Source organism: Leuciscus leuciscus, assembly GCF_965113295.1.
Source record: "Leuciscus leuciscus genome assembly, chromosome: 17".
Taxonomy (NCBI): Eukaryota; Metazoa; Chordata; class Actinopteri; order Cypriniformes; family Leuciscidae; genus Leuciscus; species Leuciscus leuciscus.
In genome coordinates, this window is record NC_138741.1 from 6,023,064 (window position 1) to 6,042,467 (window position 19,404).

At 38.1% G+C, this 19,404-nt stretch overlaps 1 protein-coding gene across 10 annotated transcripts in view; it reads left to right on the forward strand.

The window, feature by feature from the left end:
- smoc1 (SPARC related modular calcium binding 1) overlaps positions 1 to 19,404 on the forward strand; it is a 57,690-nt gene that overhangs the window by 8,819 nt on the left and 29,467 nt on the right. For 7 of the 10 annotated variants that reach the window (XM_082143802.1, XM_082143804.1, XM_082143800.1 and 4 more), the window contains exons 2-7: positions 4,315 to 4,480; positions 8,769 to 8,849; positions 12,391 to 12,503; positions 12,935 to 13,034; positions 15,390 to 15,440; positions 16,747 to 16,794. In XM_082143802.1, the coding sequence (XP_081999928.1) occupies positions 4,315 to 4,480; positions 8,769 to 8,849; positions 12,391 to 12,503; positions 12,935 to 13,034; positions 15,390 to 15,440; positions 16,747 to 16,794 (559 nt within the window). The remainder of the gene's footprint in view (positions 1 to 4,314; positions 4,481 to 8,768; positions 8,850 to 12,390; positions 12,504 to 12,934; positions 13,035 to 15,389; positions 15,441 to 16,746; positions 16,795 to 19,404) is intronic. The other 3 variants (XM_082143808.1, XM_082143809.1, XM_082143801.1) reach the window with 1 other exon arrangement.

Sequence of the window (19,404 nt, forward strand, 5' to 3'; positions counted from 1 at the left end):
GTTTCTAACACTCTGCTTATTTGCATGTATGCACTAAAAGTGAATAGCTTTGGTTGGTGTTTTTTTACGTATTTTTTTTTTTTCTCTATTATTACATAAATATTGGTCATGACATATTTAAGTGTAACAACCTTATAAGTTGAAAATATGCAAAATATTGTTTGAAATTGAGTTCTAATTTGAAACATAATTCCCCCTTATTTTCTGTACCTTTTTGTGAGATGCGAGCTACATATGGCTAGGCCCGCTAATTTTGTAGCAGCCAATCAGAAGTCGGCTTTTGTTCATCATTTTAGTTGTTATTCTTCCTAAAGGTAATGAGTGCTTCACACATTATAGAGAGTAGCTCTGGCACACACACACACACACACACACACACACACACACACACACACACACACACACACACACACACACACACACACACACACACACACACACACACACACACACACACACACACACACACACACATAGAGAGAGAGAGAGAATGCCTGCCAAGAATAAAAATCCATCTGTGCAATGAGATTTCTCTGGTGTCTCCAGCTCGTCCAGAAATCTCCACTTTATTGTGAGGAGTCCAGGCAAAAGTTAAGAGTATCCTTGTTCTCAAAATAGAGTTCTAAGAAGAAACATTAGTCATAAACCCCAAACTGAAAAACAAGAACATTTTTGGAGATCACTTTTAATTAGAAAAATGTGCTTGACAAATTGTTTAATCAACAAGGGGATTGTTTTTAACGATTTACATATGATTTTAGTAGTTTCAGAGTAGGATTTATGGATTGCTGACTACTGAACCAATATTTCACTCAATAGGAAAGATGTGTACTGATTGAGAAACCTTTGCAATGCAATAATGAATTATGTACAGTGGCCCCAAAAGGTTTTTAGGCACCTGCGCCACAACTAAATACAATTATAAATTTATGAATATCATTGCATTAGTTGCAAAAACAATCAATTTACTAAAGAGATATAAGCAATATATGTATGTTAGGTTATAAATGGTACAACAGACAAAACTGTTTAGGTATTTTGGTTGTCGGGTATTAGTGGAACATGTTTGGTCACATGTTTGGTGAACGTTAGTTGTGACAGAAGTTTTAGTATCAGTTGTTTGTTGATGCCATTCGTTTTGATATTTTGTTATCTGTGTTGAAATGTGTGACTTAAATGGTTAGTTCACCCAAAAATGAAAATTCTGTCATCATTTATGTCATAAATGACACCCTAATGTCATTTTAAAACCTATAAAACCCATCTTTTTGATCTGAGAGCTTTCTGTCCCTCCACTTTCAAGCCCCAGAAAGGTGGTAAAGACATCATTAAAGTAATCCATGTTCCTCCGGTTTTAATAAAGTGGTAAATTGTGTTTTTTGCACAAACAAAGCACTCGCATCACTTCATAAAATTGTGGTGGTTAAACCACTGGAGTCACAAGGATTACTTTAATGATGTCTTTACAGAAAGCTCTCAGAGAAAGCTCTTTTTTCATTAAAAAAATCTTCATTTGTGTTCCGAAGATGAACAAAAGTCTTACGGGTTTGAAAAACGATTTGAGGGTGAGTAATTAATGACAGAATTTAAATTTTTGGGTGAACTAACCCAACATTAAGTATCCCAAAATCTATACTTTCTGGGGACGTTATTGTAAAATGTGAGAATGGCAGATGTTTATGTTGTGTAGGCTTCTGTGCTCCTCTGAGTTCTGTGCTTAACTAAACTCCTGCCCACACTAACTGACCGAATGTGTGTGATTCATTTCACTTCCAGTTATACACTTAAACAGTCTGTTATACTTAGGCTCATATTTTACAAATAAACACATTTTCACGAACTTAGTCATATATCAGTATGCTTTCAATACGAGGTGATGCATAAATGTGTCCTCTGTTCCATGTCAGTTGTGTATGTTGTTAACTTGTGTTGTGTGATACACACTAATATGTGTGATACACACTAATATGTGTGATACACACTAATATGTGTGATACACACTAATATGTGTGAGAATAACGCTTTTGGACACTTAATTGCATGTTAATTGCAATAAAATGAAAATTTCTTAGAATTCAAATTTATGTTGAATGTCATGTCTTTAAACATATTTGTAATAATTACACATTTGTAATGAAACTGCAATTTAGTACATTTAAAGATATATTAATGTAATATGTAATATCTTAACTTACCTTAACTTATCGTACGATATGTAAATATCTTTAAAATGTAATATTTCACACTACAGTTAAAATTATGATCATGTACTTTACATGAGCTTTAGTTTGTTAGTCAGAACATTAAAATAAGTGTACTTATTTAAAGCACAACAAAAATATTAAATATCAATTAAATATTAATATTAATGTTAAACTATAACTTTTTAACAAGATCTACCACTACCTTTTTAGTGGTTTTCATGTCGTTTTTAGAGTTCAAATGACTGGGAATTCTGTAAAATATCTTGTTTTTTGGTTTCACAGACAAAAGAAAATCATGCCGTTTTGTAACAACATGAGTGTGAGAAATGATGACAGTATCTTAGACTATAAAGAAGTGCACTGTAGGTCGTACAACTAGGAGGTATTATGTTACGCCTTGTCATAATGTAACCAGACAGAACACATCACTGAAATATGCATGTGGTCAAGATGAATATGGTAATCAAAGTTTTCTTAGGGAGACTACAACTGTTTGCCTTTGCCTGTTGCTTTCTTTTTCTTAGTTTCCTTCACTGAAAATGGACAAATAGACAAAATCACCATCTGGACGTGTATTGAGTTGTAAATCTCCTCTAAAGCAGCTTGCTTTGGATGCAGCATTTATAGTGCTACTTAGACCGGGCAGCTTTCTCTAGGAATATTTTGGCCTGTCTTAAAAAACACTAAAGATTTGCTTAGGCATTTATTTTTAATGTGGCTATTCTGGATTATTTACCCAAGTGAGAATTAAAAAAATATACAGTGTGATATGGACATACATGAAACTGATATATAAGCACCATTTAGTACAGTGCATGGAAAAGGAGCCAGATTTAGTAATGGCATACTCTCAGCTGAAAAATAAATAGATAAATGTCTGGTCTGTCTGTCATAGCGCACTCAGACGGATTCACTCCATGTCTATATTAGTGACATCATTTGGCTCTATTTGCTTAATTGCTCAACTCAAGAGATTCAGTCCTAAGCAACCTTTTGTTGTTTGCGGTGTACTGTATGTGTGAGTGTGTGATCAGAAACGGTCAGCTCTGTTTAGTCAGATGGGTCTGGTTAAAATGGAAAATGTGCCCTGTGTTTCTGGCAAAAGCTACCCTTTTTCCAGTAGAAGTTCTCCAGTTTGTGTACCTGATGTGCTGTGAGACCACTGTCACTGCATGATGGTGCACAATCTATAGCAAATTTGTCTTGTATTACTGTAGGGAGGCAAGCATATATCTACACTGAGTTAAGATGGCTTTTCTTTCTCTCTACCTCTAAACTGTTCAGACTCTTCTGGCCCTCTCAATGATTGGGGGAATATGAAATTGTGGAAATTCAAGAATGATATATATATATATTTGAGGTGGCCTGTTACATGATAAATGTAGCTAAGGGAAAATAAGTTAGGACACTGGTTTAGAGGGATTAAGACGTTTTTTCCAATGTGAGTGAGAAGAAGAAAATTGAACATCAGAAATGAACCTGTTTACTTCATAACACACATTCCTGGTCTTATTGTCCATTATTCCAGGGATATAAAAAATATTATGGTATGGAATACTATTTTAAAATTTTCACCTAATCAATCAGTTATTAAGAATAAAATGAAGTCCGTCCCAGTTGTGAATACATCACATTTTGGATGTAGAGTGAGTAGAGTAGAACTTGAATAGAGTGTCGTGTTGACTTAAAGCAAAAAATCAGTCTATGGAGGCAACAAAGGGCATGTGAGAAAACTGAATTTGATATATCAGAATTTCAAAATTAAATATATATATATATATATATATATAGATAGATAGATAGATAGATAGATAGATAGATAGATAGATAGATAGATAGGTCTTAGTTATGATAAGTCACAACAGAAATCTTTATAAGGCTATGTGATATTTCAGCTGAGCTATTTTAAGATTCATGATTCATGGCAATTGCACCAAATGATCCTTCTACTAAAACCTGTGAAACTCATTGAACTGTTTTAAAGCTCAGCAGCTCTGTTTAATTTATTGCACAATCATTAAAGTCTAGTCAGGGTATTCTGTCAAGTGCTCCATGGATTATTATATTGTCATGCCCTCACTGCTCTTTATATATGTACATGTGTGTGCAGTGGCTTATAGGGGAAAGAGAGAGCCCATGTTCCCCTGCGTGCTCCAGGGGTCACGGCAAGCCTGTGTGTGGGTCAGACGGACGCAGTTATGATACCAACTGTGACCTGGAGAGGGCGAAATGCAAGGACCGCACTCTCACCCTCGCCCACAGGGGCCGATGCAAAGGTCAGTGGACATCAGAAACTTTTGTGTGATCATTTCTGAAAACCTTTGAGGCATCTTGAATTGCATGTGAGGATTGTTTTGTGTCGGTTTCACTTTATTTTGATGCTCCCTTTAACACATTCTGTTGACTATACAGTAAGTAACATTGCTCATACATGTCTACTAACTCTCATTAGAGTGTTAGTAAAGTGTTAGGAGACTGGTAGGGTTAGGGTTAGAATAAGTTGACATGTACTTGCAAAGTTACTTATAGTCATTAGAATATTTTTGGAATGTTTATCATCACAATAAAGAGTTGGCAGATATTAAGCAGACTGTCTACTAATACTCTAATGAGAGCTAGGTGGCATGTAGTTGAAAAGTTACTTATAGTCAACAGAATATTCAAGAGGGACCATCAAAATAAAGTGTTACCAAAACGTCTGTTAACATAGTTATGGCGTACATCACTGCACAGCATCCGAATATTTAAATATCTTTAAAGCAAGACAAATTTACTTTAAAATTGCATAAAATGTTTTCTGACTTGTTTTCAGAATAGATCTGTTGCGTGTATATTTTGTTTTCCCCTGTGACCTAGTTTTCCTATGTTGTCTGATTAGTCATTTAGTTCACCTGTCTCATTAGTCCCTGTGTATTAATACCTTGTGTTCTCCCTAAGTCTTTGTCCATTCTCGTCTATGTTTTACATGGTTGTGTTCTCCTGTGTTTGGATTTGATCAGAGGTGGACAAAGTACACAACTTCCTTACTTGAGTGAAAGTACAGATACTACTGGTCAAATATTACTCTGTTACAAGTAAAAGTTGTAAAGACTGATTTTTACTTGAGTAAAAGTACAGAAGTACTTGTTTTTAAAAGTACTTAAGTCTCAAAAGTAAAAAGTAAATGTCAAGAGCATTGTTGCATTATTGTTGCATTGTTGTGTGTAATACTTACAGTACCTTATGCCTCTGAATCTATGCATGCCTACCCTTATATCAATATCACATTTATTTCTAGAACACAGTTCCAGTAGTGGGACTGAATGTGAGATTGAATAAGTCACTCAATCACTCAATGGTTTCGGACACCCAAATGGCTGTTCCCTCAAATAGTGCCCTATTAAAAGTTATTTATTTGATCATTAAATACTGGATTTGATCATTAAATACTATTAACTTGGACTATTCCTGTTGTGCGCTTCATTCAACACACACGTTACCTGACAGAAGAACGGACCAATACAGGTTAATTTTTTGGGGGGTATTCCCCTTTCCGTTTTTTTCACTTTGGATCTGCCTGCTGTCCAACTGCTCTGCCTAGAGCAGGGAGAACATCCGCTGGAAGAACACACTCGGGACTTTTTCCAGCTTGTGTGTCAGACACACTACCTGGACTGTTTGCTCTGTGTATTTTATCACACCAGCCTGAGCGAGCTGTCCAAGGCATGCATTCCAGCGGACGGTCCAAGGGAAGACTTCGTTGCATCCGTGGAGTGGGTGCTGGTGAACAACAACTCCCTGTTCACCTTCGGCCCGGCTGAGGACGACACCAGCCCCACTCCACATCCAGAGACCAGCCATTCATCACCGACAATCGGCACAATGGAGAAATGAGAGCCCACTACAGACATTGGACTTCAGCCTGCTGCGACTGACAAGACCGAACCTGAAGAGAGGACGGAAGGAGTCGTCACCCCGAGCCTGAACAACAAGGTGTGTCTGACCAGGTGCATGAGCCCACTACATCATGTGCTACTGAGGGAGTGTTAATGGAGTTTGAGAGCTAGGAGGAAAGCCCCGCCCACAACCTCACTGCGGTGGATGGGATCGCTATAGTTTCTGGAACATTTTTTGGACCATTGGATATGTAAGAGGTAATTCCCCTGTTCCTGCTTTCCCCGCTGGTTACGTCCAGCCCTGAACTGCCCGTTTCCCTGCTGGTTCTGTCCGGTTCTGTCTAGCCCTGTATCTCCTGTGATCCCTCCCAGCCTCCCGCTTCCTCTAACTGCCTGTTCCTCAGCCTATTTTTCCCATGTTGTCTGATTAGTCATTTAGTTAACCTGTCGTCTCATTAGTTATCTGGTTAGTCTCTGTGTATTTATACCTTGTGTTCTCCCTCATTCTCTGTCCGTTCTCGTCTGTTCTCGTCCACCTCCTCTGGTACCCTTCAGCCCCTCTTCATCTCCTGCTCTGAAGTGTGTGGATCCGCTTTGGTTCTTCAGGCCACTAGCTCCGCCTAAAACAGAGGATCCCCTGGCTCCGTCTCCAGCCGCTGAACCCAACACTCCACAGCAGCATGTCGATGCATCGTCTCCGCCCTGGCTCCTCCCTCCCTCGGCTCCACCGGAAACCTTCTGCCTTACGACTCAACCGGGCTCCCTCGTCCCACAGGCTCTGCCTTGGTCAGACGTCATCCTGCCTGCACCTTTGATTCCGTCTGGCTCCACCTTTCCCCCAACTATGCCTTCATCCTCAGTTTCACCGGCTCCACCTCAGTCTTCAGGTTTCCTGTCGCTCCGGCTCCACCTCTGTCTCCAGTTCCAGCAGTGTCTTGTGGGCTCTTCAGCATGTCAGCTCCACCTGGGTCTCTGTCTCCACTGGTGTCTCCATCGGCTGTTCCCAGGATGGTTCCTGTCAAGTCTCCACCATGGCTTCTTCCGCCTTCAACTCCACCCTGGGGTCTCATCATAGTTGGTCTCTGGACCAACATCTGGCTGCTCCTGCCCTGGGCTCTTGGACTCTGTTTTGTTTCACCCCTTCCTTTATCCTCCTCCAAAGCATCCGCCATCCCTCCTCAGTTGGACTGTTCTGTACGATGCGAGAACGTGCCTTTTCAGGAGGGGGCGTACTGTTACGTGTATATTGTGTTTTCCCCTGTGACCTAGTTTTCTCATGTTGTTTGATTAGTCATTTAGTTCACCTGTCGTCCCATTAGATGTCTCGTATCCATTCTCGTCTATGTTTTACGTGGTTGGTCAAATCCAAACATAGGAGATGTTTGGATTTGATCATTAAAAACTATTCCTGTCGTGCACTTCATTTAACACACACATTCCCTGACAATATCAGCTTAAATCTTACTAAAAACTTTAGTGAGGTTTAAAAGCAGAAAAAAATAGAGCAAATGGGGTAAGGAAAGCAAACTTAGCTATATTATCTGAAAACAAGCTTTATTGTCATATGCATTTTGAGAAATTAAGCAGTGGTGCTCATGTGTAATGTAGGATTTAATATTCTGTACCACTAGATTACTGAACCCTAATAAGTACAACATGTCCACTCAAGGCTAATCAAGGTTATGAACTCAAGTGCAATTTAATATTATTAAACATAAAAACTTTGGTAAAAAACCTCACCAAATGCAGAGTAATACAGTATATAAAGACGAATCTAGACGAGGGCTATAGACCTTAGTCAGGGTAGACACCATACTGAATTGTATGTGGATGAAAACGAGGCTGTGATAGACTTTTACAGTCTTTACAATGGCATGTGCTGTATAAAGGTCCTAAATCACATGTCATTTTCCCAACTAACAACTTTCACATCTGTTTTATGATGTTTTTGTCTACTGAAAGTTTTTGGAAAGATGCTTTATTAGCTGAACAATATGTTGTTAAACAACAGTACAATCAATTGAACACGCTGTAATTTTGTCCCCCACAGCCTTTTTTTTTTTTTCATTCCTGTCAAAAATGTAATATGGCGCTACACTGACTAAGGTCTCGCAAGAAAGCTAATCCTAAAACAAGAAAAACCTGCGCTTCGTCCAAAGTTGCTGAGTAGGTACCTGTACCATATGATTAAATGATTTCTTCCAAAAAATCTCTATAGTATGAATGTGTTTAGTACTATGAATTTAAACTGGACGTATACATCTGCCATGTTGGTATTGTCATGTGACCCAAGGCATCAATTGTGATGCTTATCTGACATTCATGACTCTTTTCCTGTGGCCTCATGGGATAGTAAAGTGTCCTTCAAAAATTGCTGACTCCAGTTTTATGTTTTATACTACTCTTTTGGTATATTATTTGGAGAAGTAGGCATATTCGAACGCAGTGCTGAAAACTAGTAATAAAGGAAACAGGAAAATGACAGACAGGAAACAATGAACAAGGCAACAGGAACTAGGAACAAGAACTTCAAAACAAAAGCACATAGCAAAATAAAAGACCAAATTCAAAAACATGAAGCCTGAACAAAACTAAACATACATGACAGTAAGCTAAACTGTTCCTTGAGTATTTGTGTTAAGTAATAAATATGTGAATGTGTTTTTTCTTGTTAATATTGAAATTTCAGGTAAAAACTGGGCGAGGATTGATCAACCTTTTCCTGCGCCCACACAGGTTTCAGAGGTCAAAGAGCTGACAGCTATGAAAGGTATGAGCAATGAGATGAAAACCTATGAACAGTTTCATCGTTTGTATCACTCCACTTGCAGCATTTCTCACAGCAAGTGTCATGGTGGAAGAGCAAACCCACTATAATTTTACAAATAGTACTGTTGTTGTGTCACGGTCACGGATTGTAGTTCTATAAGTTTTTAGACTAAACTGTGGTTGTTTAAACTTCACATATGTGGTTTATTAATAAAGATAGCGCCTATCTTAAACTTTTCTTCGATGTTTTCAGAGATGTGAGCTCCAGGCCGTCAGCGGCCGTTCAATGCTCATGTACCCGCCGAGAACAGCCTTACCTCGGCCAGTTCTTCTGTAATTTACCACTGGCTCTAATGTCTCTATAGTGGTTAAACATGAGATATAATTTGTTTTGGGTATGTCTACTGAGCAATCTTTGGTCTCATTAATCTATTATTTGTTCCAGAGCAAATAGTTTTGTCTGAGAGCAAAGTTTCAGATCTTTATATTTTTATATAACTTTAATTCATCAGAGCCTTTGTACTTTTGACTGAATTGCTTAGCGACTTTTATAATGTCGATTGTTGTTTATTAAATATTATTGTTCAATAAATATTATTTTAAAGAAATAATAGTAGTATTTAATAATAGTATGTTGTATTTAGAAATGTTCTGTTAGTGTTGGTGATTTTGACTTCAGTGCAGGTTAGTTGGCGACAAGAGACTGTCTTTATGGGTAAATCAGTAGCAAAGACCTTTGTGTTGAAAGGGTCTGAAACAAGGCTGTATACATGGATATTAGTTTTACTTAACACCTTGTATGACGCAACCGAATTGACAAGCGTTGTCATGTGAAATCCCCATAACATTTGAAATGATACTAAGACAAAGATATTGCTTTCCTTAGCATATTATGAATATGATATTGACCTGAAAAAAAGAATGCTCTTTTGTTCTCTATGTTCTTTTATCAAGTTTCAGGGTATTTATTTATTTATTTATTTATTTATTTATTTTTCATGGATGGCTATGCTAAACAGGCCAATAAGAGAGTATTAACTACTATTATTCCTTTTAAATATGCTAATGACTAATTAAAACGTCTACAAATGTATAAAACTGATCAGAGATCAACCCATAGACGCTTGTTCAATGGTTCGCAGCTGGGCAGCGATCTCAGTGAATTCGCATGATTCATGGGTTCACGGGTTACAGAGATCATCGCCCCCCGGTGGTGAACCATTGAATTTTGGAAATTTCTAAACAGTTATGATGTAAGAAGCCTCATTTACTGAAATTAGGTGACTTTGGCAGTTTGATACACACCCCAAACCACTGGTTCGAAACAAAAGATTCGTAAAAGTTTCGAAGCTTGCAGTGTTTTTACCTACTTTAAGCTAAATACATTTACAACTTCTGTGGCAGCTTTGGCCTCACATTCCTCACCATTTTTTTCAAATTGGGTTGCAGTTTTGTCTTAGTTTCAAGTGTTGGCACCAAAAAGGTGGCTGATCTCAAATGAACACATCTGTGTGCGTGTCAGAGAGAATATACAGTCCCTGGAGCATTAGAGCAAACTACCAAGGGAACGCGTATGCCCACTGGTATGCATGTAAGTTTTTGCAGGCCGTGTTCACATACTGAAAGGCAGATTGACTGTCTTTAAGTCACGGTCAGCCTGCATCATAAGTTTCTTAGACTGGACCGTGTTAAACTGTCAGTTAAAGGTGTTTTTTTAGGAAAACACTAATTGGTGTCTATTAACAAACTCTCTTTAGATGTTTCAAATTGTGTACTGCTAAATAGAAACTTTGGTTAAAGTACCGTTATTTACTCAGTGTAAAGTTCATATACCTTGCAAACAACAAACATCTTTAGCAAACTGAAATAGGAAATTGAAAATAAAAACAAATGGAAAGGTAGGTTTATAGGGCCCGAGACGAACAAAGACAGCCATTTACCAAAAAATATCGCATATTTTGTCCCATAGAAATGTTTTTTTTACATATGTTCCTGGATCAACATTTAATTCTAACCATATCCCTACCCCTTGAATCAGAGGGAATTGATAGGTGAATAACACTGATGTAAAAGCACCGGACTCTATAAGCCTAAACTTGACATAAACTGTAAACTTGTCCCTCAAATCTGATTGGTTGATTGGAATGTTATTCCAGGATCAACAAAGATGTTGATCCAGGAACATGTTGCACTTGGTGAAATCATGTTCTGCATGTTGTAAAAACTAAGAAGGTCAGATTAACAACTGATGTTTTGAGGTTTGGTTGTTCTGTATATATCAATATAATTCAACTCTTGTGTTATCTGGAGCTGAATGCAGCCCACCTGTCTCTTCCAGTCGATCGGTCACAGACTTCACAGATACAACAGGTGTTTCTCATTTTTGCATCATGGATGATTTAAGAGCATCTGCTCTCAGGCATGCGTAGGGCAGATTTGCAGTTTGTCTTTGTGTGCTTGCTGAACTTCCATCTGTCCGGGTTCATATCTTCACGCAAGGATGGCATGGTTTTTAGCCTCCTCATTTCTTGGATGCAGTCCAGAACTGAGGTCCAACTTGTAAGTGTTGTTTATTTGACTAGGATGACTAAATACTCTCTGTATTCATACAAAGAGCCTACATGTTGGAACACGACACTCAGCTTTGCCATTTCAAAACCTCATATTTTCCTTGTTTAGATGACGTTTCAAGATTAAGAATCTTCATGATGCATTTCTTACCACAAGTGATGAGATTTCTTTAGATGGTTGTTTAATGAGATGGCTTTTCCAATAATCATATCTTCAGAAATCCGCCTGTTAATTGTTCTCAGGATTTCCATGGTCATGGAAATATCCAGCTATTTTTAAAGTGTGGTTTTTAAGCCAGGAAAACTCATGAACAATTAATATCTTAAAAGGTTATGTAAATGGCATTGATTTTTTTTATCGTGAATATATATTTTTGTAGTTGCCCAGGACTAAAATATAATTGCTCTTTGTGATTGAAATTTCCCCCAAAAAACATTTTTTAAAGGCTCTTTCCTAATAATCGTATCTTCAAAAATGCGTCTGTTAATTGTTTTTAGGATTTCCATGGTCATGGAAACATCAAGCAATTTGAAATGGTGATTTCCAGGCCTGGAAAACCAGAAAATGAGTAATACCTTTGAGTAATACCTTTAAAGATCATGGAAATGGCATGGAAATTTATATTACTTAGTTCTAAAATATAATTGCTGTTTGTCAGTGAAATTTATTTATTTATTTTTAATCCCTATCCAGTAATCATAAACAACTGGAAAAATCATGGGAGTATACTGGTCAAAAAGTAGGGGGAAAGTGTGGGAGTGTTTATGTGTCTTATGTGAATTTCCCCCCTTATTACTCAGCCTTATACATTATTAAATTTGTTAATTTCCTAGATAATATTTTCCAAAGCAACATTTAGTTTTTTATAAAATCCCTGCAGAATCAAACCCATTGTGGCACTAGCTTTATGTAAGTTTAGCTGTAAGTGTACATGAAGTGTGTAATTAGGCATATTTGTTTCTGTATTACAGAAGCAGGCCAGACGAAATGTCGGACTGAGAGGATTCAGGCTCTGGAACAAGCCAAGAGGCCACAGGAATCCATTTTTATCCCAGAATGCAATGACGACGGAACATTTGCCCAGGTCCGACAGAGTCCCGGGCCGCTGCACTTAATATGTTGCTTCTGACATCAACGAATCCTGAAGCCTAAACCTATCTAGTGGACAAATTAGCCTTCTAACATCTTCTCCAGCCTTGATAGGATTCCAAAAATCTGCACTTCCCTGTGTTTCTCATCAGCACGGCTGCTTTGGGAATCTGAATGGAAAGTGTACATTAAATCGCATTTATAGACTCGCAGCCTCTATTTCACCTGCGCCTTTGCTTTGTTAAACAGCGCTCATCCAGTCCGCCTAAGCTTTTAATGCCTCATCGTTTATGAGAGTCGTTTTTCACTCTGAATAATTGTATTCCCCCGGCGCAAGCGCCGGGACGTTTCGTGCGGGTCGTCCAGGAGATACAAGAGCAGTTACTGGAATTTCCTCTCACCTCTCTCCGTCTGTATCTCCTCCAGGTCCAGTGTCACACCCTCACTGGATACTGCTGGTGCGTGACCACAGATGGCAAGCCAGTCAGCGGTTCCTCTGTCCAGAACAAAACGCCAGTGTGTTCAGGTACTGTATGTATGCAGATTTTATCTCTAGACTGTTTGCTTGGATTATCGCTTTGTGTTTAGGTCGTGCTGAAAAGCAGAACCGCTAAACCATCAGGTGCCTCGGTCAAGAAGCTGCGCCTGTAGTCCATCACTTTCAAAGCCATTAGACTTTGTTTGATTTAAATTGTGCTCTTTGTTTTGATGGAGTCAGCGTGATGTTAAACTCTAGCCACCGCTCTGTTTAGTTTACTTCTACTGTGTTTGTGCATGGAACCGAGAGGTGATGGATAATATCCTGGAGGACTTGCGCCGACTCTGAAAGTTCACCCGTTTTTCTTTTCTCTACTTTAAGGTTTCTACATGTCTGCTCTTCTCTCTTTCTGTCTCTATCCAAATTCACACTCCATCAATCTCTGTCTTCATCTGTTTCATTCTCTACAATTTTTCCGTCTTCTCCATCATTGCTTTCTCATTCTCTTTTTCATTGTATAACTGCTTTCAGTGGACAGTTGGAATGAGGGAGCTTTTCTCTTCGTAAATGAGTGGGAACACTTTGCTCAAATGGCTCTGATTGTTCTGTTGGAGATAACACCACCGACTCCTGCCAGAACTGGATTACGTTAGGATTGGAGCACCTGGTTCTCTTTTTTTTCTTGTGTCTTTACATTTTATGGTTACATGCTATCTCACGCTTACCTAACCCTGATGTAAAATATCTACTAGCTTTCTGGATGGTCCCTTCAACCGTTGTCAGTTCAGTTCATCTGTAGCACATTGCAGAGACACCTGTGAAACTTTTGGGAATTTTAGCTTGTTCAGTATAATCAATTATTTATATAGTCATTATTATGATGAGATAGTACAAAAACATACTTTTTACCTAAGTTACTTTACTTAACGCTGTTACCATTTCTGCACCACTAGAATTGAAAAATGTAATTACCAAACAAGTTTCCAAACAGATTTCCCAAAAACCCCAGACAGCAACTTAGTGTCGTCCCAGATCCTGGCCACGTCTGGTAAATTTGTTTTATTGTTTTAATGAATAGGAAGTCCCGCCCTCAAACTTATGGCATTGGTTGAGTCAGTAGGTGTGTTCGACTTCATGTTGCGCTGCGTAGACTGATCGATCGACTCCACGTCAATGTTACAAATGCAAGAGCTATTCGAGAGCAGATTCATTCTGCACATCTTCTCCAGAGCGGCTGTAAAACTCTTTTCATGTAATATTAATGTTATATTGTGACATGTTTATCATAATATATAGATCCCACTTTATCAGGATTTAAATAGTAAATAGGCTTATTTTGAACTTTATTCTTATATATGCACGTGGTGTATTGAAAGTTCTGAATGAAAAGTGTTCAAGTTGCTACATGAAAACATCTGAAACGTGGATGTATTTGACAAATACTTGGCTCTGACTTGACGGCTCCGTTTTCAACACTGCAAGTCTGGCCGGTCGGTTAAATCCAGCCAAAGTCGAACACTCTTACTGTTATTATTATTGGGCCACTCAAATAAACAGCAATGCTTTGTGAGCATCACAGAGACAGGCTGTGATTAGCATAGCATGCTACCATACTACTATCTGAAATTTGCCTTCCCTACCTTTAACCAAAAACCCATAATTTTTTTTATTTTTTATTCAACTCCATAACAATGGAACCAGAAGTGCTTAATGCTAACTCATTTCTAGGTTTTGGCCTAAAAAAATACGCCATCCCTGCCGCCGTCTGTATAACCAAAGATTTATTACTTTTTTTCATAACATTTGATTATTCAACTCACAATGTTTTTCATTTTGTTTACACTAGATTAAATTGCAGAGGAAATGTTTATATTTTTTGGGATGAGAACTGGAAGGCACTTGCTAGATGCTGTTAGGTAATGATAACACTTTAGCTCACAACTCTTTAGCATTACATCATTTACTGTTTCACACACTAGTTTTTAAAATTAATAAACTGTGCACAGTGTAAACTGTGCTTCAGTGCATCAGTGAATAAAAGGCTTACTTGTAGTTGTCTCTGCACATTTAGCTGGAATAGTGGAAAGTATTTTTGTCCAGTAATTGTTTAATACGTTTATAGGTTTTCTTCCTGCTGCTTGTTGTCCTGCATAAGATCCTGTATTTGTGTTACTGTTTCTTTTTAAAAGTAAAGGATTCACATTTAGGTGGCAACCAGTGATTTTTATTTTTATTTTATTAATTTTTTTGCAATAACGTCACACTCCGATGTATTCTCTTGCCTCAAACTTGGTTCACTGTTCTATATTTCATGAATGCTCAAAAGATGGACCAGTCCTGTCCCAGAAATGAGTGAATCCCATGAATCACCACTTAAGTTAAATGTCTTGCACACGTTTGCAGGAAACTTCCGTGAATTTATGGGAACTCATGCTGGGACAAGTGGATTGTCAGGTAGTAAATTTCATTCCAAATCGCCCTTTTGTTCAAAGTTCTCTTTCTCTCCAGCATTGAAATTTTTTGGACTGTCTAATCTTGAACTTATGCATGCCTTTAATCCTGAGCATTTGCACGTACTCGGATCAATGTGATTGATGATTGTTTGTGCATACAGTAACTATCCTCTCCTCAATGTATTTTATCTGTTTCGTGTCACATTAAACTGTGTTTTATGTATGGATATTAAATCCTGGAGATCTATCTAGCTGCAGAATTTATTTTCAACACTAATCAAACACAACAGAACAATCCTTCCACTGATGTCTACATGAAGGAGACTTCATTCATGAAAAACACATAGTGCCATTCCAATCAGAAGTGCTCAAAACAATTGCTTAACATCTGGTGCGTTAGAACAAGGTTGGGAATATATTCTGCAGGAAGGTATGTCTACAGTACCATTGTCAATAACAGTAAATAATAATAATAATAATAATGGTTGTAATAATTGTAACAATGGATAAATAAAATATTTCTCTGTGTGTGCGTGTGTGTGCACGTGTGTGTGTGTGTGTGTGTGTGTGGTTCAGATATTCCCTACGTTATGGGGACAAAATGTCCCCACAAAGATGGCAATATTCAATATCCTTGTCCTTTTGGGGATATTTTTTTTGTCCCAATGAGGAAAACAACTTATAAATCATACTTAGTAATGTTTTTTGAAAATGTAAAAATGCAGATAGTTTTCTGTGATGGTAGATTTATGGTTAGGGGATAGAATATACAGTTTGTACAGTATAAACTATAATCATTATGTCTATGGAAAGTCCCCATTAAATGTGTGTGTGTGTGTGTGTGCCCGTACGTGCGCGTTCACGTGCGTGTGTGTGTGTGTTATCTCTTTTTCGTATCCATAATGAATGAACGCACCCAACACATGGAATAATATAAGGGATTGGCATTACATGAAACTTAATTTGTAGATAACATTTCAACATATTTAGAAGTGAAAAATGTGGTTTCAGAGTCGTCTAGAGGTTTATTTATTTATTTTATTTTTATTAAAAGAATGTTTTGGGGGGGGGGGGGGGGGGTCTTTTAACTTTTTTTTTCTTTTTCTTGAGCTGATCACTGTTTCTCCCATTTGTGTAAGTTCGGATTTTACAGTTGTCACTTACATTTTGTATTCTTTTGTATCTGACTTCTGCATGCTGTGTTCCTACAAGTGCAGGTTAAACATATTTAACCTGTTCTCCCAAAGTGAGGTGGTTACTGTACTGCATTTCAAAAGTTGAGTAAACATTCTGCTCTCTCTTTAAAGGGTCAGTAACCGATAAGCCACCGGGACCTCCAAGCTCCGGCAGAAAAGGTGAGTTGAGATTCGCAGAAATGTGAGTGTGTGCACTTATGTATGAGAGATATTGAAAACTAACAAATCAGAAGGACGCCATACTGCAACGCCACTAGACTTTCTATTTTGTGTCTCCTTTTATTTACTTATGTACGATTAAATGTGTTTCAGCACATTTAAATAGATGTCAAATGTGCCTCATATTTCTCTGACATGCTCATTTGGCCTGACTTTTTCTGTCAAGCTTTTACTTCAGACTTCAGTTTCTCGAAGGACCGTAAAGGATGAAAACCTATTCCAGTTGTTCTGTTTAACAGCCAGTGTAAGACCTTAGCACACATCAAAGACTGGGCTCTGTTACAGCAATGAAATCTCAAACAGCTAATATAGATGTTAAGAGCAGCAATGGCAGGCACCTACGTTTCTGGGGCCCTAACTCAGGAAAGCCAGATTGTCATTTACAGGCCCCGAGGGTGGCGTATAGGGGTTTGAGAGTGCGTTTAGGTTTGAACCACTGGGGTGGGAGATGGTTGTGCTGGGAATGTGTGGTAGGGTTTTGGGAATGGAGTTTGCCTCTGTTTTTTCAGATCTTGTTTCACCTCTTCTGCACTGGGCTGCACTCAAGACAAAGTGCATGTGCACCAGATGTTTATGTCACCAGCAGGTGGAAGGTGGTTGTGTGCCACTGTACGTGAGTCTTTTGCACTCAGTCCTGTAGTGATCACTGTTGGGTTCCAGAAGTATAAATCCCATTCACACTCTTGATAGCATAATTGACATTTACACTTTTTAAGAAAGACCTACAATGAGCTCTGATGTTGTTAAAAATAAAGAGTCTATTCATTGTTGTGTTTTAGGCTTTAAAGCTTCATAATCACATGTAGTCAACTATGTAGTTAGCTAACGTGTAGCCTCCGCTAGTCTGTAAAAGTCTAGTCTTAGCCTCAGACGCCACGCCAAAGCCAGTTGAAGGCAAGCCTGCAAACTTAGGCTAAAAAAGCGTACCAACTGCTAACGCTGTGGTACACAGGGAAGGAGACAAGAGGCCTTTTTAATTGATGTCAATGGGGGAGAGGCTTCACTACGCTGAATAAACCGCTTTTGTGAGGAAATAGCTTATCATTTACTGAATCGACAGCCCATGGGCTAATCTTCAACATGTTTGCTCTTAAACATCCGTTTTGGATTGAGTTTACACCAAAAAAAAAAAGCTTTTTTATAAAAGAAGTCACGGTTAATTGCGCAACAGGTATGATTCGGTTTTCGGCACTTCTCATTCATTTCTATGGTGTATCCGCAAACAGTGATTGACTGTCGCACAACTGTGAACGAAATTAAATTACGTCAAGGCTGTAATGTGATTGGTTATCAAGGCACACGTGATCCAAGTTGGCCGTTACGCTTTCTCCAATGTTAGAGCCACAAACTCGCATATCTCCCAATAATAGGACCATCTCTGGTCATGCCCATGGACTATTGGTAGGAAATTGGAAAACACTTCAGGAGTTTCGAAGTCGTCATCTGATTGGTTGAACTCTATAAGATTCCTGGAGACGTGTGTGACACGTTCTTTACCGGTCCACCTGGAAACAAAGCCGTCATGATGCCAAACCCCCTCATGGAAGAAGAAAGACATTGTGTTTACAACTGTGACAATGAGAGCCTATCGGGATCAACTAAACTCTGGATTTTTTGTAAACAATTTGGAGACTGATTGTTGCCATTGTTGCAGTGAATTTTCACAACGTTCTTCAGTGAATGATTTATTGGTTGCATGTCGGTCTGTTATTGTAGGAATATTGACTTTATATCTTTTTACCCCCTAAACATGACACTGAACCAAATGAACTGTGATTGGTTGCTCTACATGTCAGTCATACGGCCTCTGGGCGGTCCTTGGCCAACGGAAGCTGCTATGGAGTCCAGACCTTCTGCTGTCAGTCTGAAGGTTTGGTTTCACGAAACCAGTAAAAATCTGACTGTAGAGAACTTTTTAACAGGCTAGTGGAGGCTACCTAGGGCACTCGTAAGCTAGCTACAAAGCTTGCTACATACATAACATTATTTAATCTGCGTAGCATTAAATGGAAATATCTACCAAAAATGAAAATTCTATAATTTTATCTATAATTTTCTATAAACAATTAAACATTTCTCAGTGTTTGAACTATCCTGTAAAGCCTAAAACACAGCAGTGATTTGCAATTCTAAATTTGTGAACACAGTATTATGCCTTTTGTCTTATTTATTTTTTTTCCAATCTTCAGTTACTTTGAATCAAATGCTGCGATGCTGAAATTCATCTCGAAACCTTTTTTCTTTTTTCTTTTTTTATTGGTCACATGTTGCTCTCAATGACACTTGGTTCTCTGATGTTTAAAGATCTTAAAGACAACAAAACGAATTGGCTTTTAACAGTTTATAGTTCATTTTATTACTACTGCCATTATCTTTCTAAATGACCCTTGTTTATATAAAAAACAGCGAATAATAAAATTCACTTTCAGAACATGTACTTATTTTACAGAGGGGATCACTGATTTTAAATGCAAACATGGTGGACAGGGAAAATTACAATGTCACTTTGGCTGTAATTCAGTTCAGTGAACTACATGTATTCTTTGAACT